Below are 27,297 nucleotides of genomic sequence, written 5' to 3'. Positions count from 1 at the left end.
AATTTGGAACCTGAAAATGATTTTACAACACAAACAGAACCTGATCATTACCTTTGTTGACTTCAAAAAGGCGTACGACTCTATCGACCGGAAACTCTCTTCAAAATTCTAGCAGAATACAAAGTAGACAACAAAACACGGGCTATCATAGAGCAAACTTTAACCAACACGACCTCCAAAGTAAAGTTCTGTGGGGAACTATCAGAGCCCTTTGAAATTCGCACAGGTGTTCGACAAGGCGATGGCCTCTCACCTCTCCTTTTCAATCTGGTGTTAGATAAGGTCATAAAAGAATGGGAAACATCACAACAGGGGATAACCTTAGGAAACCTACAGATTAAATGCCTGGCTTTTGCAGACGATTTGGCGATTGTCACGAAAGGTATAAAGGAAACAAAAGACGCTATTGAAAAACTGCACGAAATCGCTGCCAAAACTGGACTACAGATCTCTTACGAAAAGACACAGTTTATGAGCACAAAGAAACTCTCATCTCTGAACACAAAGTATGGCACGATTTACAAAACGGCAAACTTCAAATACCTCGGTGAAACACTACAAATGAGTGGACATAACAGAGACTCAAACGAAGAAAGAAAGACTAAACTGGACAAGGCATACAAAGTAGTGTGGAATCATTACAACAAGAAGTCTATCTCACAAAAAGCCAAATTACGCCATTACGACACGGTGGTGCTCTCCGAGGCACTATATGCAGCAGAGACCACACTAATCCTAGGGCATACACGTATCAGACAATTAGAAAAAGTAGAACGGAAAATACTTAGGAAAATATTTGGCGCAACTAACAACAATGGAATATGGATCAAGAAACCTACAAAGGAACTGTACAAACATACGGAGACAATCACAGAAAAGATTAGAAAACGCAGATTACAATTCTATGGACACCTATACAGAATGCCATCACACAGGCTGACCAAACAGATCTTTGACTGGGTAACCACTAGAAACAACAAATGGGTGGCAGAGGTAGAAAACGACCTGAACCAGCTCAACATAACAGCAGACACAATAAACGACAGAATAAAGTTCAGAAACATCATTAAGAAAAGTAAACTACATGAGATACAATGCGACAAACGAACAGGCATAAAATGGACCGAAGAACGCAAGCAAGATCACAGCCAGAAGATGAAAGAAATATGGGCAACTAAAAAGGCAATCAAGATGAAGCCGAAGACACAAAGCCGACAAGAAGCATGGACAGAGGACCGGAAACAGAAACACAGCGAGCGAATGAGGGAAGTTTGGGCAGCAAGGAAGGCAGCAAAAGGAACTGGCCATGTAGTTTAGTCCAAATGCGCTCTTTAAGGGCAAAACACCAATAATAATAATAATTATATATATATATATATATATATATATTTGAATTACAAAAAAATAATAATAAAAAAATTGCATGGTGCGAGATTCGATCCGGCGACCTTCGGATTACGAACCCGAGCGCTTACCGCTGCGCCGCGACGCTACACGAAATTATCAATCGTAGAGAGTATTTCACCGCAACGGTTTCTTTTAACTGTCGATTTTCTCGACAACGGCTAAGAAGTGCATCTTGGTGCTTTGCCACATTTCACATCTGGCCATGAGCTTTTATTATGCGCAGTATGATTCGAATCTGAATTTCACAATTGGCGGCCTCCCCTTGTAAGTTCTAGGGGACTAATGACCTCAGAAGTTGAGTCCCATAGTGCTCAGAGCCATTTGAACCATTTTTTTGGATGTGGGTTTTAGGCTAGGCGCAAATTGAGACGCGTATAGCGCGTCGCAGCGCAGCGCGTTTTTGTGTAACATCACAGGTTCAAATGGGACCGCGCAAATTGCGACGCGACGCGACTGGGACGCGACACGCGCCTGCGCCAGGTCGCGCGGCGTTGTGGTTGAGGCACAGTTTCTCGCGCCGCACATCGCGCTTGCCTCGCTAGCACCGTGGGAAATTTGAGGCGGGGAGCGGAAAAGTAGCCCGGCCATATGCTCACATCGGAACGGCGCATATCAGCAGTGGTAGTATTGCCAATACGATAAATTTTGCCTTACTGTGTACTGAATTTTATTGCCTTTGGGCAGTGTTTCGTTTTCCGCCATTTAAACGCTCCAGCTTTCTTCGTTAGCACGTTATACTTTTCTGTTATTTATATCTGCATAGTTTTGTTTTGTTTTTCTTCTGTCAAGAAAAATGTATACTTCAGTAACTGATGAGCCATTGGCCGCTGGAATTGTATCATATGCCTCCGCGATGTTTTCAGATCGCAAGAACGGACAGAGGGTAGTGAATAAGGAAGCAAGGAATATTATAAAATCATGTGATTAAGAATCAAGGCAGGAAAGTAAAGCTAGTTTATCTTCTCGCTGCCTAGTAAGCTAGCGTATCTGTACGATCTGTTACAAAAATTTAGAAAGGGATAATCTCCACAGGTGTGATCCCTTTGTGCTTGTGGTAAAAACCGTCCAAGATCTGAAGTATAGAAGTTTCACTGTGATTAATCTGATATGGATGTAATAATGTAATACACCACACTGTACTACATGCATGTGAACAACATATTTCCACTGCAAGCTAGAAGCAGTCGAAAAGCAGTCACAAATAACGATGTTTTAATTGGTTCGTCTTGATGAGTAAAAGCATTTCAATTGTTGCATGGACATTATCAGCATTAATAAACTAATTATACAACAACAGGCTACACAAATGAAGAAAATGGTCGGTATTATTACGAACGTAGGAATATCCTAAAAGAGTGTTATGATTAGATATATTTAATTTGTTGAAATGTGCTGCTGACAAAGGCAGGTCTACTTTTATGACAATGTTTTTCGAACTCCATCTGACAAGGCACACATGGGTAGCTTGTGCATTCCTGTCACACGCATTATCCTTCGCTGCTGACAATACACTGACCATTGTGTTGTGCGACAGACCAATTATTTATTTTTCTCAATAACAACTATTTTATTCGCGATCACGCATTGTCAGGTTGGCAAGCCCTAGGTGAGTGAACAGTATCTGGCATGTGCCTATCATTCCGCCTGAAGGAACGCTCGTCATTATTTTAATACTGCTCAGATCAAGAGAAGGAATAAAATCCTTTGGTAAATTTCCATTCCAGTCGCTCAGTGTTAAAAATACGATGGGTTACGGGGATTCCACCAAAATTCCAACAGAATTGCCAATCTGTTTTTGTGTGAGTTGTTAACCTTTTCTCGTTCGAAGAAGCATCACCATTTATGAGTAAAGGCCACATTTCTCTTGGTGACTGGTTTAATTGTACTTCCTTTGTCACAATGTAATTTGCCCAACTCATCTCACAGCAGCTATTGAGACAGAATTCCGAAACGTAGGGCCTCATTAAACAAGTAATTGGCAATCACAGAGCTCAATAGCTTACGAAAAACCTCATTGTATCGGTTTGCAGTAACATAAAAGAAGAAATTTCATGTTTATTTTCATAGTAGGAAGCTCTTGTTTCGCTAGCTGTCGATAGCTCTTAAAAAATTACAGTCACTGGAGTGAAATAAATAAAAAAAGAAGTATAAGTAGTGATATATCGCCATAGATAAGAAAGTTCCGTGTGTTTAATAATTGGCAAAACACTCTCCTCCTTGTGTGCTATCATTCGCCAAACTTTCGTTTCGATGTCTCGAGTGGTTTAGGAGATACGAGAGATGTTGCGAGTATTTCATTGTCGCGGGCGTGAGATCGGAAGTGAGCGCGCTACATGGGATCCATTTTCTCGAGATCGGAGGCAGATAGAGATCTCCTCCCAAGTCTAAACAAAAATTCAGCATGTTAGCTCAATTTCATACGCAGCAAACGCAAAATCATAGCGACCCCTAATTTTCGTTGCAAACTTTTTGAGTTTTGCTTAGTGCCTCACTAAAATGTGTACATCACAATGTGAATGGTCATTAGCGAGGTGAAGGCACTTCGTCACGAAGCTGACATATAACGCTACAAGTAAGGCAAAAATCATATATTTTCAGAGAATAGTTTCTGTAAAATCGTTTGAGAAAGATAAGAGGTTGCGCGCGCTTCGGTTCTGTCAGCGCAGAGCTTCGCCAGTCGGCGCGTGCGAAGTATGGTGTACGCGTCGCAATATGCGCTGCACCCACGCGTCCCGTGCGGCACGTGCATGTTGCGCTGTAGTGTCGTGTCACGTCACACGTGCTATACGCTTCTCAATTAGCGCCTAGCCTTAAGGGAGAGGGTAAGGAGTCATTCCAATCCCGGGAGTGGAAAGACTTGCCCTAGGTAATCCCGCTCCCGGGATTGGAATGACTCCTTACCCTCTCCCTTAAAACCAACATCCTTTTGTCTTTCCCTCTCCTTCCCTCTTTCCTGATGAAGCAACCTTGGGTTGCGAAAGCTTGAAATTTGTGTGTGTTTGTGAGTTTTTTATTGTGTCTATCTACCAGCGCTTCCTCATTTGGTAAGTTACAGCATCTCTGTTTTAATATATATATGTTTTTCACGTGGAAGGTTTCCTTCTATTACATAAATGCAAATGAAGCTGTATATGCACAATCGTTTTGTTATAGGTCTAGTACCTCATGCCGCGGAAGTCGCACACGCGCCAAAACAAATGGACGTGGTCAGCTATTCCGCGCAGCTAAGGCGCCACCGCTACGCCACGTGCGGACAGCGGCCAATAGCCTCTCCCTCCGGTTTCGTATATAGGGACCCGCTCTGCCCTAGTCCAGCGGATTTCCCTCCTCCCCCCCCCCCCTTGACACCCTGCACCCCATACTTGCCTCTTTCCTTCCCACATCCCTCCCTACCCGGCCCTGTTCAGCGCGCCCCCCGCTCATCTCCGCCATCTCTTCCCCTCCCTCCCTTCTTCAGGTCTCCCTCATCTCCTTGCGCCTGGCAGATCCTCTGTTTTGATCATCGTCAGTGTGCCACATCAGTGTTGTGTTTAGTGCTGTTTCTCGTGTGCGTCAAGAGGTGTGATTTTAATTGTGTGCTGCCTTGAGGTTCGCCGTCATTGTTATGTGCTACGCCATCCGTCGATACTTTTTATGCTCCAGTCATACTGTGCCTTGTGTTCTTTTAATTGTCGCAGTGTGTGGCTTTTTGTGTGCGTTACTTTTAAACAGTTTTTTATCTCCATTTTACAGTCGCTCTTTTTTTCTATTGCCTTCCATGATGTTCCCCCCTTTTTTATCTCTATGTTCACCATATTCTCTCCTTTGTTATTTTTCAATGTCTTCTATTGTTTGTTCTATGTCTTTCGGCTGAAGAGCAGCGCATATGCTGCTGCCAGCCCGCCCCGATGGGGAATTGAAATACAATAAAGAAGAAAGAAGAACCTAGTCCAGTGAGTGGTACTCGCTCTGGATTGAGTTTCTATCTCGGCGGTGCTGCGTTCTTGTCGTTGCTCGTTGTTGACTTTTGCCTGGCTCTGGTTCCGAGTGCATTTACTGTTGGTATTTGGTTTCTACAAACCTCCGTTCTTTATCTCTTCCTTGTTGTGTCGGTCATAGTCGGTTGTGATCGGTTGTTGTCGGTTGTCGTTGGTCTGTCGTCCGACTCGTCCTGTGTTTACCCGGAGGTGCGTGCTCCACCGCCGGCGGCTTCCCCGCCTGGCGGCTCCGACCCGCAGCCCAAGGCGTTCCCGCTGTTGGTTGTGGTTACTACAATAGGTTAATATCAGGTATTAAAAAATGGGAATATATAAAAGCTTAAGTGACAAGCCGTTATTCTAATGGATAATAATATAGGCGTGGAACATTGTAATTTTTTTTAAATAATGAACTATAAAAAGGAGAACATATGCATTGCCAATCAGACATATGTTACGTAAACTTCATTGTTTACTAGTAGTGAACGGTGGGCAAGGTAGACTAAAGTCACTGCAAAATTCTGTACTGTCGTCATACTAAAGTAACAGTGGTATAATTTACTTAGACAACTTCGTTCGTAACACCATGAAAGAAATGGTAAAGGACTGAAAAAATGGTGTGAAACCCAATTGATACAATGTAGTCAATAGTGTAAAATATATACTAATCAATTTAAAAAACTATTCATTCCAATAAAAGTATAAGTTAACACGTTGCTGAAATAATTTCTATGTCGGTGTCTCATCGAAGGCTATGACCAGGGTCTAAAATAATAAGTTCCAGTAAGTTTACATGGTCAAAAAGCACCATCAGGTACATGGCAATGCTCTATAAACTAGGTAATATCAGTTGAAATAAACGGTCATATATGTAACCTATATTTTACTGAGTGCCTGTGTGTGTGTGTGTGTGTGTGTGTGTGTATTTATTAGAGGAACAACAAATATGCTACATATACGACCGTTTATTTCAACTGACATTACCTGGATTGCTTCTATTTAGAGCATTGCAATGTACCTGATCGTGCTTTTTGACCATGTAAACGTAATGGACTTGATTACTTTAGACCCTGGTCATAGCCTTCGATGAGACACCGACATTGAAATTATTACAGAAAGGTGTTAACTTATGCTTTTATTGGAATGAATAGTTTTTTAAATGGATTAGTACAGTGCTATTACAAATGATTGAAGCGATTTCATAAATTCACTGTAGCTCCATTCATTGACATATGGTCACGACACACTACAGATGCGTAGAGAAACTCATAAAGTTTTGTTCGGCTGAAGCCGCACTTCAGGTTTCTGCCGCCAGAGCGCTCGAGAGCGCAGTGAGACAAAATGGCGACAGGAGCCGAGAAAGCGTATGTCGTGCTTGAAATGCACTCACATCAGTCAGTGATAACAGTGGAACGACACTTCAGGACGAAGTTCAACAAAGATCCACCAACTGCTAACTCCATTCGGCGATGGTATGCGCAGTTTAAAGCTTCTGGATGCCTCTGTAAGGGGAAATCAACGGGTCGGCCTGCAGTGAGCGAAGAAACGGTTGAACGCGTGCGGGCAAGTTTCACGCGTAGCCCGCGGAAATTGGCTCATGCCACAACTGAAGACCGACAGCGCCGACTTCATCTTTCAATAGGATGGTGCTCCACCGCACTTCCATGATGATGTTCAGCATTTCTTAAACAGAAGATTGGAAAACCGATGGATCGGTCGTGGTGGAGATCATGATCAGCAATTCATGTCATGGCCTCCACACTCTCCCGACTTAACCCCATGCGATTTCTTTCTGTGGGGTTATGTGAAAGATTCAGTGTTTAAACCTCCTCTACCAAGAAACGTGCCAGAACTACGAGTTCGCATCAACGATGCTTTCGAACTCATTGATGGGGACATGCTACGCCGAGTGTGGGAGGTGTGGTGTCACCGCCAGACACCACACTTGCTAGGTGGTAGCTTTTAAATCGGCCGCGGTCCGCTAGTATACGTCGGACCCGCGTGTCGCCACTGTCAGTAATTGCAGACCGAGCGCCACCACACGGCAGGTCTAGAGAGACGTCCTGGCACTCGCCCCAGTTGTACAGCCGACTTAGCCAGAGATGGATCACTGACAAATACGCTCTCATTTGCCGAGACGATAGTTAGCATAGCCTTCAGCTACATTTGCTACGACCTAGCAAGGCGCCGTATTCAATTGATATTGAGATTCTATTAATGTATCATCAAGAGCGATGTTCTACAAATGTGGATTAAAGTTAAGTATTCTAGAAGCTACGTACTTTTCTTTATAGCATTCATTACGTATCCTGTTTCAGACCTCACGCCAGCCTGCGTGAGTTTAAGCGCGTGGCTTTCGGCTTCCTCTCATTGTGTCTAGGCTGTCTTGTCTAGACACAACAGGAGGAACTTGATTATCGGCTTGATGTCTGCCGAATCACTAAAGGGGCACATATCGAACATTTGTGAATGCCTAAAAAAACTTTTTGAGTTTTTGTATGTGTGTGCAAAGCATTGTGAAAATATCTCAAATAATAAAGTTATTGTAGAGCTGTGAAATCGCTTCAATCATTTGTAATAACCCTGTATGTATTTTACACTATAGACCACCTTGTATCAGCTGGGTTTCACACCATTTTTTCAGCCCCTTACCATTTCTTTTGTGGTATTACGAATGAAGTTGTCCAAGTAAATTAGTCCACTGTTACTTTAGTATGACGACAGTACAGAATTTTGCAAACGTAACTCTAGTCTACCTTCCCCGCCGTTCACCACTAGTAAACAATGAAGTTTACGTAACATATGTCTGATTGGCAATGCGTATGTTCTCCTATTTATAGTTCATTATTTTTAAAAAAATTACAATGTTCCACGCCTATATCCATTAGAATAACGGCTTGTCACTTAAGGTTTTATATATTCACATTTTTCCAAAAATGGTTCAAATTGCTCTGAGCACTATGGGACTTAACTCCTGAGGTCATCAGTGCCCGAGAACTTAGAACTACTTAAACCTAACTAACCTAAGAACATCCCATGCCTGAGGCAGGATTCGAACCTGCGACCGTAGCGGTCGCGCAGTTCCAGACTGTAGTGCCTAGAACCGCTCGGTCCCTCTTGCCAGCTCCCATTTTTTAATACCTGGTATTAATTATATACCTGATATAATTATAAAAACAGTTTTAGAAGGTTATGTAGAAAGGGAAAAGGAGGCGAGGAAGGAAGAGATTCCAGATACTGGATGACATGATGGACGATACAACATACAGCAGGCTTAAGAAGGAAGCAATGGATTGCAGAAAATGGAGAGGCAAAGGATCTGCTAATATAGTAGATAACTGATGATGATGATGATGGTGATATTAACCTATAATAAAACTATTGTGCATATACAGCTTCATTTGTATTTAGTGATACCACAAAATGGCTAATGTCCAGAGTGATGGCATTTTAATGGAAATGACCAAAAATATAAATAGTTTCATTAAAATTATCCATTGTGTAATATGGTTATAATAGAATTGTTTTGCATAATAACTCATAAATTACTGTTGTTGCATTAATTGTTTATGTATGGTATGTTGTATTTACGGCCTGAAGATGATGATTTTAACAACATCGAAGCTAGTTGGCAATAAAACCAACACCTTAATACAGCTGGAGCAATTCCGTCAGTTTTTAACATATATCCGAAAATAAGATGAAATATGCATGGCTGTGACAACTTTAACAAAAGCTTACCCAGCCCAATCATGTGGCAACGAACTGAGTCTATACGTATAGAGTCTGGATCAACAACTACTGTATAACAGGACTTCTGAACAAATTAGTGGATGACTTCGTGGAACGTTTGGCACCAGACTTAGTTGAACAATACATTCATGAGAAACGAGACCATTTCCTGAACAAATGCTCTACTGTTGCGGAATTCCACAGAGAGCTGTTATTTAGGACAGGTAGTGCCCCAGGAACCAGCAATAAACATTACTGCATGGTCCCTTCATAAATGCAGAAAGGGATAAATCATCTTTGTAGTATTTGTAATGATATTTGCAACAAGAGAACTGATATCACCGAATGGAAGACATCATGAATAGTGTCGATAGGGAAACAAGCTAAACCATGTAATGAAACAAACACATAAAGGGCGATAACACTCATACAGAAAGGTCTGGAAAGGATGTAGAAACAAAGACTTCAGTGGTGGTCTGGGCACCACAACTTCTGCCTCAAAACAAACTACAGATTTTGTAGACGACATGATGCGAATCAAACGCTAATACAATGAGTAACCGATATCCAGGTAAGTCTCAGCCGCAACGGATATGTCACTGCTGTTTCAACACACATAACCAAAGCTGGTTGCCAAAACGCGGAGACAGAATATTCCCAGTAGCTTCGTGACCAACTTGCCCACCAACATTTTCCACACTGGTGGAACGTCGTAGGTACATCTGGACATGCAATATATCTCTCCAATACCTTCAATACGTGGTAGATGGAAATCAGGTCGAAAAAACGCGCCGGGCAGTCTATTTGCTTAATATCTCTCATTGCAAGAGCTCTGGCACCTGCAATGTTCGATGCGATCGCGCATTTTTATGAATAAAAATGAAGTGAGGGCCGAATGCACCCCTCAGAAGACCACATGGAGAAGGAGTGCAGTGTTTCAGTAACGTTGACCCGTGAGTGTACCTCACCGTTCGCTTCCACAGAACACCCAACGATTAATCTTCCCCCAGCCTTTTTACCCAGCACAAATGCTTCAGCTTTTTAGTGAAACTGCAGTCCTCCATTTTAATGAACGTCACAACAGTTTTATCATCTTTTAAATGTCTATTTTGTCTTTCTTTCTTTCTTTGTTATTGTTAAACTTTTTGCTTCCTTTTATAAATTATGAAAACTTTTTTAATGATTCATCCATAAATATTCTTGCTGATTTTGGCTGAAGAGCGGGATATTGTACCGAGCGAGATGAAATAACAATAAATAAAAAAACGGGCTGGATCGCTAGTGTGTTTTATATTTGTACTAATATGTTAATAGTATGGTTCAGAAAACCAACCCCCACATCTACGAGAGATGAAGATTAGGGTTTAATGTCCTTTCGACGACAAGGTCATTACATGAAATGTACTTGATGTTGCGAATGTGGACAATCACCAGGTGTACAATGGAATCACGACAATGAAAATTTGTAGCGGACCATGACTTGAACCTGGATTTCCCTCTTATCGCGAGCGGTCGCCTTACCATTTTTTTTTAATGGAATAGAGCTGTCAGATTCAGGCCGTTGGAAGATGGGTGGGCAGGGTTCGAAACCCAAGGCCTGGCCACGATGCCTGCCCCCTTCTCGTCCTTGAACCACCCCATCCGATTTTTTTGTGGGTGTGGAGCAGGAAGGCAGGTTAAACAAAACATCTTTACTCATACAACCTGCCCTTCTAGGGTAAAGAAAGTAACTGAACAACAAGAACAAAAGTAAACCATAAATACAATGTAAAGGACGCCCTTCTGGCAGAACCAACATTAGACACTACACCCACTGCTACCAGCGACCAATATGTCCATGGGACCTTCTAATCTGCCATTGGATCTGGGCATGCATTCACAAAGAAAGGGTCCATTTGGTGCTGTCACTTGTTCCAGTCTGTTCAATAAAATTGATGTGTGCCTCAGGTTAAATTCTCATACTCGACACACCCAATTGTTGCGAGGATGTAAGAAGACACCACCCAGGTAGTTAGCAAAGTACTGGCGGTAGCGCAAGTGACGTCGGAGACAAGTGGATCGCTGCAAAAGCAAGGTCCAAAAATCGAGAAAGTGTTTGTCACCATTCTGGTAAAGATACGATATGGTCAAACCCTTGATCCATGTCACTGCATGCATCTTAGTATGTGGATGAAACGTCATATCTAGGATAAGAAGGGATGTTGTGGTCACTGATGTTGGGGTTGTTTGCTGAACGAGAGCCAACATGAGTCTCATCAACCTCCACACCTCCATGGCAGACCCGCATTCCAGACGATGTTAATCCTTATCACATATATGGCACAGGAAATGTAACTGAGAATCCACCATATGTATAGAATGTAGTCTCTGGCGATTCATATGTTATTGGTTGACCACCAAATACCAGGCTGCTCTGCTGTCCGAATCGAGAAAAGCGCTTTTTACTGAATTCCAGACCACTGACCAAGTAACTGAAGGTAAGCGGCTTTCGGTCAAGTTTTTGGGATGTCCTCGCATCATGTGACAACAAACATCATGGGCCCTCTGCAACCACTCATTCAGCAGGTCGGCATTGACGCGACTGAAGTCCACAAACAACTGATTAAGGTATAGTGTAAATATGCACCACTGAAATCGATGGTTCATGAGAGGCAGGGGCCAGTTCTTCTGTCGAAGTCCTCGTAAAGTGCTGTATAGAAGGCACATGACGGTGTTAATGAATGACAGGGGTGAAGTTAACTGCCATGGCAGATTCTCAAGATACTCATGACACACCCTGTCGAAAGTGTGGTCGAAGTCCACTGACACAAAGGCTCCACACATGCGACATGCCCCCATTGTTGCAATGACATCACGCTAATCACTGACAGCCATAGGGGTATTGCTGTTACTACCAAGACATGTCTTGTCTGTAGAGATGCCTTGGGGAAGGACACTCTGAATGCAGGCAGTCAGAATCTGCAGGCAGTCAGAATCCTTGTTCAGAACTTGAAATTGCCGGCCGCGGTGGCCGTGCGGTTCTAGCGCTGCAGTCCAGAACCGCGGGGTTGCTACGGTCGCAGGTTCGAATCCTGCCTCGGGCATGGATGTGTGTGATGTCCTTAGGTTAGTTAGGATTAAGTAGTTCTAAGTTCTAGGGGACTGATGACCTAAGATGTTAAGTCCCATAGTGCTCAGAGCCATTTGAACCATTTTTAGAACTTGAAATTGTTGTTAAGCAATGTAAGAAGCAGCTAATAGTCAACTTCCATTCCAGCAGATGGCTTGTGGAACGATGTGAGGATGCCATTGACAAAGTCAGGTGGCATTTGCACTGTAGGGTTCATTGGCTCTCAGTACATTGTAACCCATCGGGGCATCATAGCATCATAGAAATTACAATAAATATTGGGAAACCATCTGGGCCCTACAATTTGTTGGTGGCCCCTTTCTGGAGGGCGTTGGCGACATTCTCCGCTGTTGGGATCCATGAGGGTTCCCACCACATCTCCATTAATGGTCCGAGGTAGCAAGTGGAGGACTTCTTCAGTCTCTGGAACATCATAGTCTCCTATGGCATAGAACTGCCCGTAATGATCCAATAAGGTGTTGGTGATATCCTTTTGGGGTGTCAGGCATCGTCCATCTGGTATATCCAGCATGGGAATCATCACTCTTCAATGCCTACTATGTTTGCGGAAAATGTAATGCATGGCTGGCATTTCATCCCAGATCCAGTCCTGACTATGTTCATGCACAAGTGTGCCCTTGAGATGGCGTCATGTAAGCTTAGGGATCTTTGCTTGCACTCACTGAACCTCTGCCTAATGTCCTGGCGATGGCAGTTGGATGGATATCTTCCATAGTAACATAAAGTGATATTCCATAGTGTTCCATTTCCAACACATATCCTCTAGACCACAATAAATCAACATGTGCTGCAGTGCAGGTTTTGCACAATCAAGCCATCACTGGATTGTAGAAGTAAACGTCGGATGCCACCTCTCACAGTTCCCTTACGTCTCCACTATCTTCTGCCAACACTTGGTATCCTCAAGGAGCAAGACATTCATCTTCCATAAGCTCCTACTGCGCCACAGAAACTGTCTTTGAAGGGAGATGGTGCAGAGGTAGGCATCATGATTGGTAAAAGCCATCAACCATATCTCAGCATCAAGCATGTACATAGTACATCCCTGGGAGACATTGACACAGTCAAGGCGACTCGCCAGATGTCTAGTAAATATATGTAACCCTGTCTATAGTCAAGAGTGCTCCACTAGCTATCAATGAGGCGAAGGTCCTGTACCAGCATAATGGTCCCCTGCACGTGCGAAAGTGTAGCACTCGATCCTGTGGTGACAGGTTACAACTAAAATGCCCCCCCCCCGGGTGATAGGATTATATTATCGTGGCATCCCTTGTATAAGGGCACATAAAAAGGTCAAATGGTCTCTCCTCTCGTCTGTACTTGAGTACAGATTTGTACACATTCATAATCCTGCCGCCCTGATATGTGACAGCAAGCCCTTGTGCTGAAGGAGGGTAGGTCGCACCATCGATCACGATGCCGTCCTTCACAGAAATGACTGTACTACAACCACTGTCCGTCCACAGCGGCTGATAAACGTCCTATCCATAAACAGACGGAAACTGGTTGAGGTGCACTTCCTGTAGAAGGGTGATATCGAAATCCACCACCTGCAACATGTCATGAAACATCTACAGTTTGACCTTCAAACTGATGGTATGGGGGTTGATGGTGCGGTAGGCCTGGCAGGGGGAGATGGAATTGTTGGCGCCCATTTGGAAGGGTGGAGATGGGAGACCCAAAGGAGGCCCTGCCATCGACAAAGGTGCCCCTCCTATGTCCATCGCCATTTAACTGTCATGATGTGAAGCAACTGCAATCGCTTTAGCTACGATAGCGTATATAGTGTCCTCAATATCTTCGGCTCTCGTAGTTAGGCTTGTACTGCAATCATTCCTCAGAATTAACAGGGTGGCTCAAGGCTGCAGCACATCCATGATGAGGCAGACACTGTATCCATCTGCTGTCCATTATCCATGCTGACGCTGACGCTGTGAGAGGTCTCCTTTGAGTCCATTGCTGATCAAATCCCATCACGGAAACTGTCGATGATATCTTCCTGCTGAGGGCGATCGCCACCGTCGAGGTCTTCATCCTCTATAGATATCGTACTGCAGGTATTGGATAATGCCAGTTGGCGTTTCATCCGTCTCTTCTGAGCCCATTTTTTTCAGACGTGACTGTTGTCAGATGGAACAGACTGAAGGGCACGCAACACGTCAACCGAACAACCACCATCAGTTTGGGCAACATCTTCTCCTCCTCCATCGACAGTTGCGTGATGCGATGTTACACACAGCTTAATCTGAGTTGCCCCTCTTGCCAGCATCCTGAACTGGTTTTTCGTTGGCCATCGTAAATTGCAATGGAAAAACATCTGCCTATGTTCAAATAGGGCGGAACATATTTAGTAAGATTTATGCACACTTGGCGCACCCCATTCAGAACTGGGTATGTGGTAAAGTGTGTCCATGTTTCCGCCAGATGGTTTATCATTGTGCCATCTCTGCTGGCACCTCAAATGGCAGTTCGAACACTCGGACCGTCCTCTGGCCGAGACCTGTGTGTTCCACTTCCACAGAGTCTATGTGCCAATCTGAATGTCTGAATCAAACTTGCTCATCATATTGAGGATCCCTTCACAAGTAACTTCATCCACCACTTCCATGTAGACCATACTACCCACGATGGAGAGATGAATTCCTCCTAGTTCATGATATTCGATGCAGACGTCACTTCGTGAGAGCCGTTCAATTTCCAATGCTTTTGGTCGCTCATACTTGGTCGTAAAACTAAACTTCAGTGTCGATTTTCGTTGTGAAAATGTGATGGGGCATTGAAGGAAGTAAGCTGCACAGAGACCACTATAAATCACACCATTAGGCTATCCTAGCACAACTCACGGCCTGACACAAACTTCCATATGTCGTCAACCACGCTTACAACCTGCACTCGTACGTTCATTATGTACATTCCTGTACACGGGAGACATTTTAATTGAAAGTTAGCTGACCAGTGACGGCAGATAAATACGATATTGCACCGCCTGTGTTTGTAAGGAGTACAGTGCAACGTTTCCTCAGACATGGATGCATGTCCGAAGGAGCACTGCATAGTACTTCTTACAAACACAGGCGGTGTAATACCGTAATGTCATTATTGGTAGAGTGCAAGCTCGCATTGGAGGAATTATGGGGGCGGGAATGGTGCGCATTCTTTTCAGATAAACAAAACAAAAAGTTCAAATGTGTGTGAAATCTTATGGGAATTAACTGCCAAGGTCATCAATCCCTAAGCTTACACACTACTTAACCTAAATTGTCCTGAGGACAATCACACACACACACATGCCCCAGGGAGAACTCGAACCTCCGCCGCGACCAGCCTCACAGTCCATGACTGCAGCGCCTTAGACCACTCGGCTAATCACACGTGGCTCAGATGAACCATTCTGACATTTGTCTCCAGAGATTTAGAGAAACCGTGTATAACCGTACAGGGGTCTGAACCGGCGTACCCCAGCAGGTGTCCCCCCCCCCCCCCGCCTCCTCCCCCAGCCGGGCAGCCAGCCCGCCGTCACCTCCTGTCCTGCCCGCTGCAACTGCTCGCCGGGTCCACCCGTCACTGTTTCTCTCGCGGCCTCCTCAGCACGTGAACACAACCCCCAGTGCTACGAGCCACGACTGGACGCCCTTTTGAATGACGTGAAATTACCACTCGAGAACCGCTCATCAGCCTACAATCTTTGGGCTGTTCTACGAGATGTAGTATATTTGTAGGCCCATCTCGAAATAACACTTTTGTGTTACTTCTCTACATAACTACCACACAGCAGTTTTCACATCTGATTGTCGGGTGACTTCAGAGCATTAACTGTCGTCGAATTAAAGTGTCATTTCCGATTGTCTTATTGTGTACTTCTCTCAGCTACTTTCTGTGCTGTACTGTAGCACTTCTTTCTGTCTGTGGTCCAAGTTTCATCGAACTTTGTTATTTGGTGGTGACAAATTATGCGAAACCTACTTTTGTCCTTACATCTTGTACACCGAGGTCCTAAACTATATCGAATTTACAATTAATAGTGGAGTGTCCTTTTTTTCAGTTAAGGTTCTTCGAGAGAACCATTCCAGCACTACAATTCGTAATTTTATATTTTTTTCTTGACACTTCTGTATCAGGTATTAGAAAATTCAGGGAAAGCAGATAATACGTACGTAACTACCGAATTTACACTTCATAGCAAAGTGTCCTTTTTGTTTTCAGGTAAAATACTGCCGGAAAATCATCGGCAGCAAGTATTTCCAAACGGGACTATGGTTATCAAGGATGTACGGAAATATGCTGATGAAGGAGGCTACGTGTGTGTCGCTACCAACCCGCAAGGCCAGACCTCGAGGAGCAAAATGAATATTCAGATAATGGGTAAGAGAATTTACTTTATAAGTATGCGTACGGCATATGAGATCGAACTGTCGTATTTTCAATATAAATACAAAATGCTGGCTATCTTTAAAATATGACCCACCATTCTATCCAAGTTCTTCAAGAGCTTGCTAGAGTTATCAATATAAATTTCGTTAAATAATTGGCGAATAATACTTTTTCGTGACACTTTACCACGTTATTTACTCATCATGGTAAACGAGTGCTTGTTGAGACACTGCTCTACAGAAAAACAAAGCTGTATTCAGAGCTGGATTTACGCATAGGCCAGGGAGGCCCGCGCCTAGGAGAGGGAAGGGGCTGCTAGAATTTTCGGTTGACTGGTGAAACAAAAAGTAGGTAACTTGAAAACTTGGAAGGCCAGCCAGTAGCTAACAGCATTTTGTTCACCACTGAGTTCAGTTGGAGAGCGGTTACTGATGTCGCTGGTCGTTAAGTGCTGTATAGGTGAGTTTCGCATCGTTTAGAATACAAAGTGATCACAACGTCCCTTTAGCTGCTATCGTGTGTCCGCTTATTCATAGATCTTCGTAATGTATTAATGTGGGATCGTGACAGAGGACAGCTTTGACGTAGTGTGACTATTCTTTATTATTTATTCCAGACTGTCTGTACACCATCGTTTTCATAACAGAGTATGATTCCCTTTTGTCGCCAGATTACAGATCAGGACTTCGTGATCGCTACTCCAGAGGTGCAGGCAAACGGACAAAACCACGTCCAATCCATTTATTAGGAAATACCTCATTGAGATATATTCTACCAGCAATATCATAACGGGCTGGTGCTCCATTCTACGGCAACCATACAAGACCGAGCAGTTCCAAATCGTGCAGATGTGGAATAAATCAGTCACATAACATGGTGAGATACGCAGTGCGATTCATAGCGCCGTCAAAGAAATATGAACCTACCAAGTGGGTTGCAGACATTTCAGTCTGCAACATGACATGTGGTGGGTTGTGTTAAAGTTTTTCATAAAAATGTGGGTTTTCTTCACTCCAGAAGCAATTATTTCTCGCTTTTGCACTCGATACATTGCACATTTGTCCGAGAAAAACACTTTCCCCGTTGAAGGAAGAGTCGTAAAAGCATCGAACATTCGCCCAGATGCCCTATGATGTCTTTATGTGTCGTTATCATTCAGGTCACTTATCAATTAAGGGTTAAATGCCCTTAACTTCAAATCAGTCTTCATCTGTCCTCGTAATTTCGAGTGTGGGACTCCCAGTTCTGTGACGGATTACGAATGAACGTTTTCGGCGAACATCCAACAGACGCTGTAGCCTCCACACACATTTCCAGTGTTGTTAGTGGTCGTTATGAAGGAGCTTATCTTTTATGCAACCTGCTAAAAAGAGCTTTTTCTCCCTCCACTTTTGTGGAGAGAGTTTCTGAAACGTTAAAGTGAAATCATGCTATCTCTCACTGACTTTCCTGTATGGGGTCGTTCGTGAGCCTACGAATAACAGCAATTCATTAACTTGTGTGTGTGTAACACATAGGGGGGGGGGGGGGGGGGGGGACAACGGCCTTGCCGCAGTGTCAACACCGGTTCGCCGCACGGGATAGTCAAGCTGTCTGTGAAAAATTTAATACCGGTTCCCGTCAGATCATTGAAGTTAAGGACTGTCGGGCTGGGCTAGTGCTAGGATGGGCGTCAATGCGGTATGCCGAGTGCTGTTAGCAAGCGGGGTGCAGTCAGCCCTTGTGAGGTAAACTGAGGATCTACTTGATTGAGAAGTAGAGGCTAGCAAAGCAGTGTGCTGACCACATGCCCTTCCATATCCGCATCCAGTGACGCCTGTGAGTGAGGACGACATGGCGGCCGGTCGGTACCGTTGGGCCTTCATGGCCTGTTGGGGCTGGGCTTAGTTCAATACATAGGGGGTAATCGGACTTTTTGATCATTCTGCGCAAGTCGACATTACTTAAGATGTCAGTTCTTTTAAAAAAATCACATTTAAAAATAAAAAAATGTGGCCTACCCAACATGATGAGTGACGCGAAGAAGCTAAATACTGAAACTTCCTGGCAGATTAAAACTGTGTGCCCGACCGAGACTCGAACTCGGGACCTTTGCCTTTCGTGGGCAAGTGCTCTACCAACTGAGCTACCGAAGCACGACCCACGCCCGGTACTCACAGCTTTACTGCTGCCAGTACCTCGTCTCCTACCTTCCAAACTTTACAGAAGCTCTCCTGCGAACCTTTCACTTGCCCGCGAAAGGCAAAGGTCCCGAGTTCGAGTCTCGGTCGGGCACACAGTTTTAATCTGCCAGGAAGTTTCATATCAGCGCACACTCCGCTGCAGACTGAAAATCTCATTCTGGAAGCTAAATACTGTTCAAAAAAGGGATACAAACTATTGCAGGAAAGAGGAAAACGCCGGTGAAGTTAGAAAAATAAGCTAATATTTTTCTAAGCGTGAAAATGAAAATTTGAACTGCACAGTTGGTGGTAATAACATTAATGGCCAAGGCGTTGTGGCGGTGAAATGTGTGGCGACAGTGGTGGCTGTGACGCGAACCCTGGTTCACGGCGAATATTATAAGCAGCACGCAGTGCTGTAGTTGGAATAAAGTATCTTTGGGTACTCCCCTTTAATCTAGTAGTTTCAGTAGGGTACGATATTCAGGAACCTAGTGTCGCTCTAGTCGAGCCATAGACTCTTTTTGTGGTAAAACTAACGTTTCCTTGCACTTGACAAATTTCATGATTGTTGAATGCAATCAAATTTATGTACATATGGGATAAATATTTTAAGTATTTCTGGGAACCCACCTGTTCCATCGAACTAAAGCACTGGCAGTAGGCACAAGGCGCACCGGGTGTAAGCGGTCCTTCAATACGTGCACGCACACACACACACACACACACACACACACACACACACACACACAAAGACATACATACATAATTTTTTTCCAAACATACACATTTTGCTGTCCCAGTAAGCCATTATTTCACGCCGCGCGGGGCAGCCACGCGGTCTTGGGCGCCTTGCCAGGGTTCGCGCGACTGCCCCCGTCTGAGGTTCGAGTCGTCCCTTTTTGAAACACCCTGTACTTACAATAGTTCTCCACATAAGATAAATATTATTTCATCGTTCTCAATTTTAGTAACTTTCTTATTACTTTGCCACTGTTCCTATTTAGTAGTAGAATCTTTACAACATGTAAAATATGAAACTTAAAACAAGAAAGTGCAAAATATCTTATTGCATCTAGTGCAAAATGTCTTGTAGATTAATCCAATAGAACACTCATTCCTCATGAGAGCGCACTTTTATTTACATAACATCGAATGTTCTAGAAAACACTCTAATGAAAGTAAGAAGCAAGTAAGAGAACCTATTAGAAAATGTGAAAGTAAGTAAAAAAAAAAAGTTTGTATCCAGTGAGACGCGAGCCAGCAACACGTCTGCTGATACCTGACAGTTCTGCGACTCTTTCCATTGTACTACAACGACCATAAATGATTTGTGGCTGTACTTTGCATCTTACCATCTCCTCAAAGCTTTAATCATAGCTATGTTATCAACTGACATCTAATCATAACAAATTTTATCATAAACAATGCGTTTTTTGTGTGTCCTCAATAAGCCGTTGTCTTGAAATGGCATACTTCCATAATACGGAAGTTAAAATAATTCTTTAACCACCAATACAACGTTTTCCTTCATTTTATTACAACAAATCATACAAGTAACGACGGGTTTTCGAGAAATCCTCACCTTAATGCCAGTCAGAAACGACATACATACGAATGGGCTTCAACTCAAAGCCAGTATGGCCTCTTGCGGTTCTGTACGGAAGAGAGGTGATATCCACGTGACGTAGTTGGCGTTCTTCTTCACCAGTGGATTAGTTCAAATGCACTTTCAGACTTTCTGACACGCTAGATATTGCTCTGCACATTCGGCAAGATTCCCCGCCGTGATTCTTTCCAGCTATGAGGTCAGAAAATCGACGCGCTCAATGATCGACGTACGAATGCACGATTAGTGATCCGACTGGCTTAAGCAAGCGATAGGTTTGCCGCTGACCTTAAAGTACTAATCGTTAAAAGTCGACATCATTCGGAACACTCAGTGCTCATTGTTCTCTGCTTTCGATTGCTGCCTCCCTAGCCAACCCCAAAACTGTGACCTGTAATTGTATAACGAAGTGCTGTTATGTTGTGTTTGTGAGCGGATGATAAATTGTCAAATAACACTGTCTCCAGAATGAGGTTTTCACTCTTCAGCGGAGTGTGTGCTGATATGAAACTTCCTGGCAGATTAAAACTGTGTGCCGAACCGAGACTCAAACTTGGGACCTTTGCCTTTAGCGGGCAAGCGTTCTAGCGACTGAGCTACCCAAACTCGACTCACGCCCCGTCCTCACAACTTTACTTCTGCCAGTACCTCGTCTCCTACCTTCCAAACTTCACAGAAGCTCTTCTGCAAACCTAGCAGAACTAGCACTCCTGGAAGAATGCCCCCAGACTGTGGCTAAGCCATGTCTCCGCAATATCCTTTCTTCCAGGAGTGCTAGTTCTGCAAGGCTTCACAGGAGAGCTTCTGTGAAGTTTGGAAGGTAGGAGACGAGGTACTGGCAGAAGTAAAGTTGTGAGGACGGGGCGTGAGTCGAGTTTGGGTAGCTCAGTCGCTAGAGCGCTTGCCCGCTAAAGGCAAAGGTCCCGAGTTTGAGTCTCGGTCCGGTACACAGTTTTAATCTGCCAGGAACATTCAATACTAACTGTAATATTTAAATCCATTATGCAACAGGAGACACAATCACAAATATTTACTAAATGTTTTGAATGTCATTTTCCTGCTATTCATTCAATTGTACTACAATAGCCTTGATTTTATTTCATATTCCTTGCTACAAATGTGTGCCGCACCTGAAGCTGGTCGCCTGTATGATGCATGTTCACGAATACGTGTTACTTCCATTTGAAATTTATGCACAGATGACTGTACGCCTGCTTAGCTGGGTGGTAACGTGCTTGTCTTCCATGCACTGCGCCTGGGTTCGATTCCCGGTCGGGTCAGAGATTTTCTTCGCTCGTGGAGTGGGCGTTGTGTTGTCCTCATCATCATTTCATCCTAATTATTGTCTGCAAGTCGCCAAATGTGGCACCGACTGAAATAAGACTTGCACTTGGCAGCCGAACCCGAATGAGGCATCCCGACCAACAATGCCATCCGATCATTTCATTTCAGGTGACTGCTACGAGGCCCGCACGCTCATGAGTTGTCGGCACTGTGTGACAAGCAAGGAAACACTCCCTCTGTAACGTCCTCTCACCCCATAACGACAAATCTAGCAGTCCCCGTGCCAAGCTTGGTACCTGAGATGATCGGCCAGCTTTTCGCGCGCCTACTATAATACCCCCAGCATATTTTTGATTCGACGAAGGAGTCAGGTACAGTCAACAGCTGCAAATGGTAAGTACTTAATCTTTACTGGAATAGGAGTTACATCTGGCATACTTCCACAGGAGATATTAAATGTTAACACCTATAACAAATGGAAATGTACACTCCTGGAAATGGAAAAAAGAACACATTGACACCGGTGTGTCAGACCCACCATACTTGCTCCGGACACTGCGAGAGGGCTGTACAAGCAATGATCACACGCACGGCACAGCGGACATACCAGGAACCGCGGTGTTGGCCGTCGAATGGCGCTAGCTGCGCAGCATTTGTGCACCGCCGCCGTCAGTGTCAGCCAGTTTGCCGTGGCATACGGAGCTCCATCGCAGTCTTCAACACTGGTAGCATGCCGCGACAGCGTGGACGTGAACCGTATGTGCAGTTGACGGACTTTGAGCGAGGGCGTATAGTGGAATGCGGGAGGCCGGGTGGACGTACCGCCGAATTGCTCAACACGTGGGGCGTGAGGTCTCCACAGTACATCGATGTTGTCGCCAGTGGTCGGCGGAAGGTGCACGTGCCCGTCGACCTGGGACCAAACCGCAGCGACGCACGGATGCACGCCAAGACCGTAGGATCCTACGCAGTGCCGTAGGGGACCGCACCGCCACTTCCCAGCAAATTAGGGACACTGTTGCTCCTGGGGTATCGGCGAGGACCATTCGCAACCGTCTCCATGAAGCTGGGCTACGGTCCCGCACACCGTTAGGCCGTCTTCCGCTCACGCCCCAACATCGTGCAGCCCGCCTCCAGTGGTGTCGCGACAGGCGTGAATGGAGGGACGAATGGAGACGTGTCGTCTTCAGCGATGAGAGTCGCTTCTGCCTTGGTGCCAATGATGGTCGTATGCGTGTTTGGCGCCGTGCAGGTGAGCGCCACAATCAGGACTGCATACGACCGAGGCACACAGGGCCAACACCCGGCATCATGGTGTGGGGAGCGATCACCTACACTGTCCGTACACCCCTGGTGATCGTCGAGGGGACACTGAATAGTGCACGGTACATCCAAACCGTCATCGAACCCATCGTTCTACCATTCCTAGACCGGCAAGGGAACTTGCTGTTCCAACAGGACAATGCACGTCCGCATGTATCCCGTGCCACCCAACGTGCTCTAGAAGGTGTAAGTCAACTACCCTGGCCAGCAAGATCTCCGGATCTGTCCCCCATTGAGTATGTTTGGGACTGGATGAAGCGTCGTCTCACGCGGTCTGCACGTCCAGCACGAACGCTGGTCCAACTGAGGCGCCAGGTGGAAATGGCATGGCAAGCCGTTCCACAGGACTACATCCAGCATCTCTACGATCGTCTCCATGGGAGAATAGCAGCCTGCATTGCTGCGAAAGGTGGATATACACTGTACTAGTGCCGACATTGTGCATGCTCTGTGGCCTGTGTCTATGTGCCTGTGGTTCTGTCAGTGTGATCATGTGATGTATCTGACCCCAGGAATGTGTCAATAAAGTTTCCCCTTCCTGGGACAATGAATTCACGGTGTTCTTATTTCAATTTCCAGGAGTGTATTTTCGAAACTGGTAAATAGTAAATACTTATCATTCGCAACTGTTGGTTCTACCTGACTCCGTCATCAAATAAAATTACTGTGGAGTTGTTGACAATAATCAGCCATGTAAATTGTGGTGTCACTGCCAGACACCACACTTGCTAGGTGGTAGCTTAAATCGGCCGCGGTCCATTAGTACATGTCGGACCCGCGTGTCGCCACTGTGTGATCGCAGACCGAGCGCCACCACACGGCAGGTCTCGAGAGACGTACGAGAACTCGCCCCAGTTGTACGACGACGTTGCTAGCGACTATACTGACGAAGCCTTTGCTCTCATTTGCCTAGAGACAGTTAGAATAGCCTTCAGCTAAGTTAATGGCTACGACTTAGCAAGGCGCCAATTGTATCAGTGCATGTATTTAAAGAGTCTCATTTGTATAGTCAAGAGAGATGTACCAAAGGAAGCATTAAAAGTTAAGTATATTCCAAAGCTACGTATTTTCTTTATAGCAGTCATAAAGTATCCTGTTCCAGACTTGACGCCAGTCGGCGTGTGTGTACGCGTGCCTTTCGGCCTCCTTCTCAGTGTGGCGTAGCTGGCTTGTTACGCCACAACATAAATGACATTAAAATCATGTAATACAGAGAATAAGAATTTTAAATGACTGGGCGCCTGTTCGAGAAAAATTAAATTTTGAGAGATGTATTCCCAGGAGCTGATAGTTGGCACATGCCATTTTGACAACAATTACTTTTTGGAGAGTATTCAAGGGAGTCGACTGTTAGCGCTAACTGGAACAATCGTCATGACATGAGCCATTGACAGATTCGCCACTCACAGAATGACTGCCACAATGTTTGCGATTGTGGGACATAAAGAGCTGCTGATGAATTTAAAAAAAAACTGCTAAAGAAAGAGTACAGTGCGCTGGCCTAATTGAGCCGACTCTGTCCTATTCCTGTGAAAATAAAGTTCACCTGACTTGCTTAGCCTCATAATGTTCACGTCGTTTGACAGGTGCATATGAATGGCGCTGGAAAGGAATGGACACATTAGTAATCTGATCATATGAGTCACTATAAAAACTGACTGGGATCACTGTATTTTGTTCCTTAAGTTGATTTCAATATACTTTTATGCAATATCAGCCAGTTGCATCACTAAAAAATTATGTTACATTATTCAGAAGCTTCATAAACTTCATTCTAATGCTATTATCTCAAATGTTCAAAGTGACAAAAAGCCGATGAGCCCTTCCATTTCCGATACCGTTCACATGCCAAAGGTTTTATAAAAAAGCTACAAGTTATCCTGAAGTCGGATTATTATTCATTCTAATTGCAAAACAAAGTTAGGTTCAAAAATAAAATTGTTAATTAATGTGATTTGTAATGACGTACTTTTTACGGGTATTTCGTCTGTATTTGCCCCGTTCGGATTGAATGGAAAATCGATTACTATATTTATTTTTCAAGTAGTTCATTTTGAAAAAATTAAGTTTCTCAAAAGTAAGTTAAGGGAAATAGTGTTAAAATAAACTGTGCACAGTCTTCTAAATTTTTATAATTGTGAGGCACACGCCTCCTATATTCAACGTACTCGTGTGCTTCACAATGTTCTATAAATAGACTTGTAAGCAATGTGTCCTATTGAAGTCCGACCATTTAATTTATCAAATGAATTTTATGGAACAAAAACTGCCAGAATAATTTGATATCATGATTTGTGTTGGCCAATCATTTGAAAATTTTTGAAATTTGTGGTAAGGTCTTATGGTACCAGACTGCTGAGGTCATCGGTCCCTAAGCCTACACACTACTTAATCTAACTTAAACTAACTTACGCTATAGACAACACACACACCCATGCCCGAGGGAGGACTCGAACCTGTGACAGGGGGAGCTGCACGGACCGTGACAAGGCGCCTCATACCACGCGGCTACCCCGCGCGGTGCCAGTCATTCTTCTATATCACGTTCAGCATATTTTTACCAGCATATTTTTTTCGCGCATTTCAGATTTCAAGTTGACAAACCGTTCAAGCACTTTTCCCGTGCTTAGCCGTCTGACGGAAGTGTGTAGGATAACAACACCGTAGCAGGCCTACAGTTGCTCCAGTAGTTCTTAAAATTTTCGGTGATTAAGATTCACGTGCACGAGTGAAATCTATAACCACATTCTTAAATTTGTTATCCGATAAGACAAAGCAGTGAATGGGCAGTAACTTTGATAAATTCCATTCCTTCTTAATTAATGCCATCAACACATTGTTCATGCCCGTCATTACCGGACAGACGTCTGTACATATAGTATTAAACTGCTTGTAGGTATGGCATTTTCCCTTGCAAACTCCATAATTGCATCCATAAAATCACAACCTTTTGTGTGACGTCTCATGGTTCAAAATGGTTCAAATGGCTCTGAGCACTATGGCACTTAACTTCTGAGGTCATAAGTCCCCTAGAACTTAGAACTGCTTAAACCTAACTAACCTAAGGACATCACACATATCCATGCCCGAGGCAGGATTCGAACCTGTGACCGTAGCGGTCGCGTGGTTCCAGACTGTAGCGCCTAGAACAGCTCGGCCACTCCGGCCGGCTCGTCTCACGGTTCTAACTGCCAGAAAGTCTTCCTCTGTTACCCCTTCATTTGTGCAGTAACGCCAAAATAATGAAAATTGAGCCATAGAAGCAAAATTTTCATTGTAAACACATGCAAGGGGCGAAAGTATTTGCATATTTTTACTTTATTAATTTGTCCCTCCAACACATATTTTGAAATATCGTGTATGTGGTGGCGACAGGTAGCTTCTGGAAGCGTAAGCTTATTTATTTCAGCAAATATTTATTTACTGTTTGAGAACTGTTGAAACAATGTTTGCGAATCAATTACCATATATTGCATTACTAATTCATCATCAATGAAAGATTTCATATTTTTGCAAGGATATTAGAAACTTCTTATGAGACTTTCGTGACAGCCTCATTTTGCCTAACTGCAGGTAACGTGACGTTCTGTTGGTGAGAGTATCATTTAAAATTTTTTCCTTGTTTCATTTGAATCTACAGGAAAAGCTACTGTAATTGAAGTATGCCTACTTGTGTAGTGGTGAAATAAATTGTACGACGCCTGTTCAAAAAGTACCGGAACTTTGTATACAATTTTTTTCTACGCTTACCTTTTGCTTATTGGGCTCCTTCGAAATACTCTCCTCCACAATTGATACACTGCTCCCAACGCAGATTCCACTTCCGGAAGCAGTCTTGGTACACCGTCTGCGAATTTTCTTTCATCTCATCTATCGTTGCAAATCTCCGTGCTTCCAGCGGCCTTTTCAACTTTGGAAAAGTCCGCGAGCTCCATGTCTGGAGAGTCCGGGGAATAGGGCAGCACAGTGATTTTGTTTTTTGTGCAGTAGTCACACACCAGCAGGGATGAATGTGCGGGTGCCTTGTCGTGAATTGCCATGAATTGTCTCTCCACATTTCAGGCCGTTTTCTTCTCACATTTTCTCGTAGGTGTTGCATCACGTCCCCATAGCACCGTCGATTAACAGTGGCACGAATTCATGGTGAACTAATCCTTCAAAGTCAAAGAAAACTACCAGTATGGCTTTGACATTTGACCTGACCTGACGAGCTTTTTTGATCTTTGAGAACCTTTCCTGACCCATTTTGAAGAATGAATCTTAGTCTCAACATCATAACCCATGTCTCATCACGAGTTATGATTCTCTTAAGGAACATCTCAT

At 44.1% G+C, this 27,297-nt stretch overlaps 1 protein-coding gene across 1 annotated transcript in view; it reads left to right on the top strand.

Moving 5' to 3' along the window:
• The first annotated feature begins 16,475 nt into the window (after positions 1 to 16,475).
• The window catches only part of LOC126234823 (Down syndrome cell adhesion molecule-like protein Dscam2), a 299,567-nt gene continuing 288,745 nt past the window's right edge, over positions 16,476 to 27,297 (top strand). The window contains exon 1 of the mRNA XM_049943568.1: positions 16,476 to 16,587. Within this exon, the coding sequence (XP_049799525.1) occupies positions 16,479 to 16,587 (109 nt within the window). The 5' untranslated portion in view covers positions 16,476 to 16,478. The remainder of the gene's footprint in view (positions 16,588 to 27,297) is intronic.

The sequence above is a fragment of the Schistocerca nitens genome, chromosome 2 (assembly GCF_023898315.1).
Source record: "Schistocerca nitens isolate TAMUIC-IGC-003100 chromosome 2, iqSchNite1.1, whole genome shotgun sequence".
In the NCBI taxonomy this organism is placed as follows: domain Eukaryota; kingdom Metazoa; phylum Arthropoda; class Insecta; order Orthoptera; family Acrididae; genus Schistocerca; species Schistocerca nitens.
This window is presented reverse-complemented; position numbering and strand designations above follow the sequence as displayed.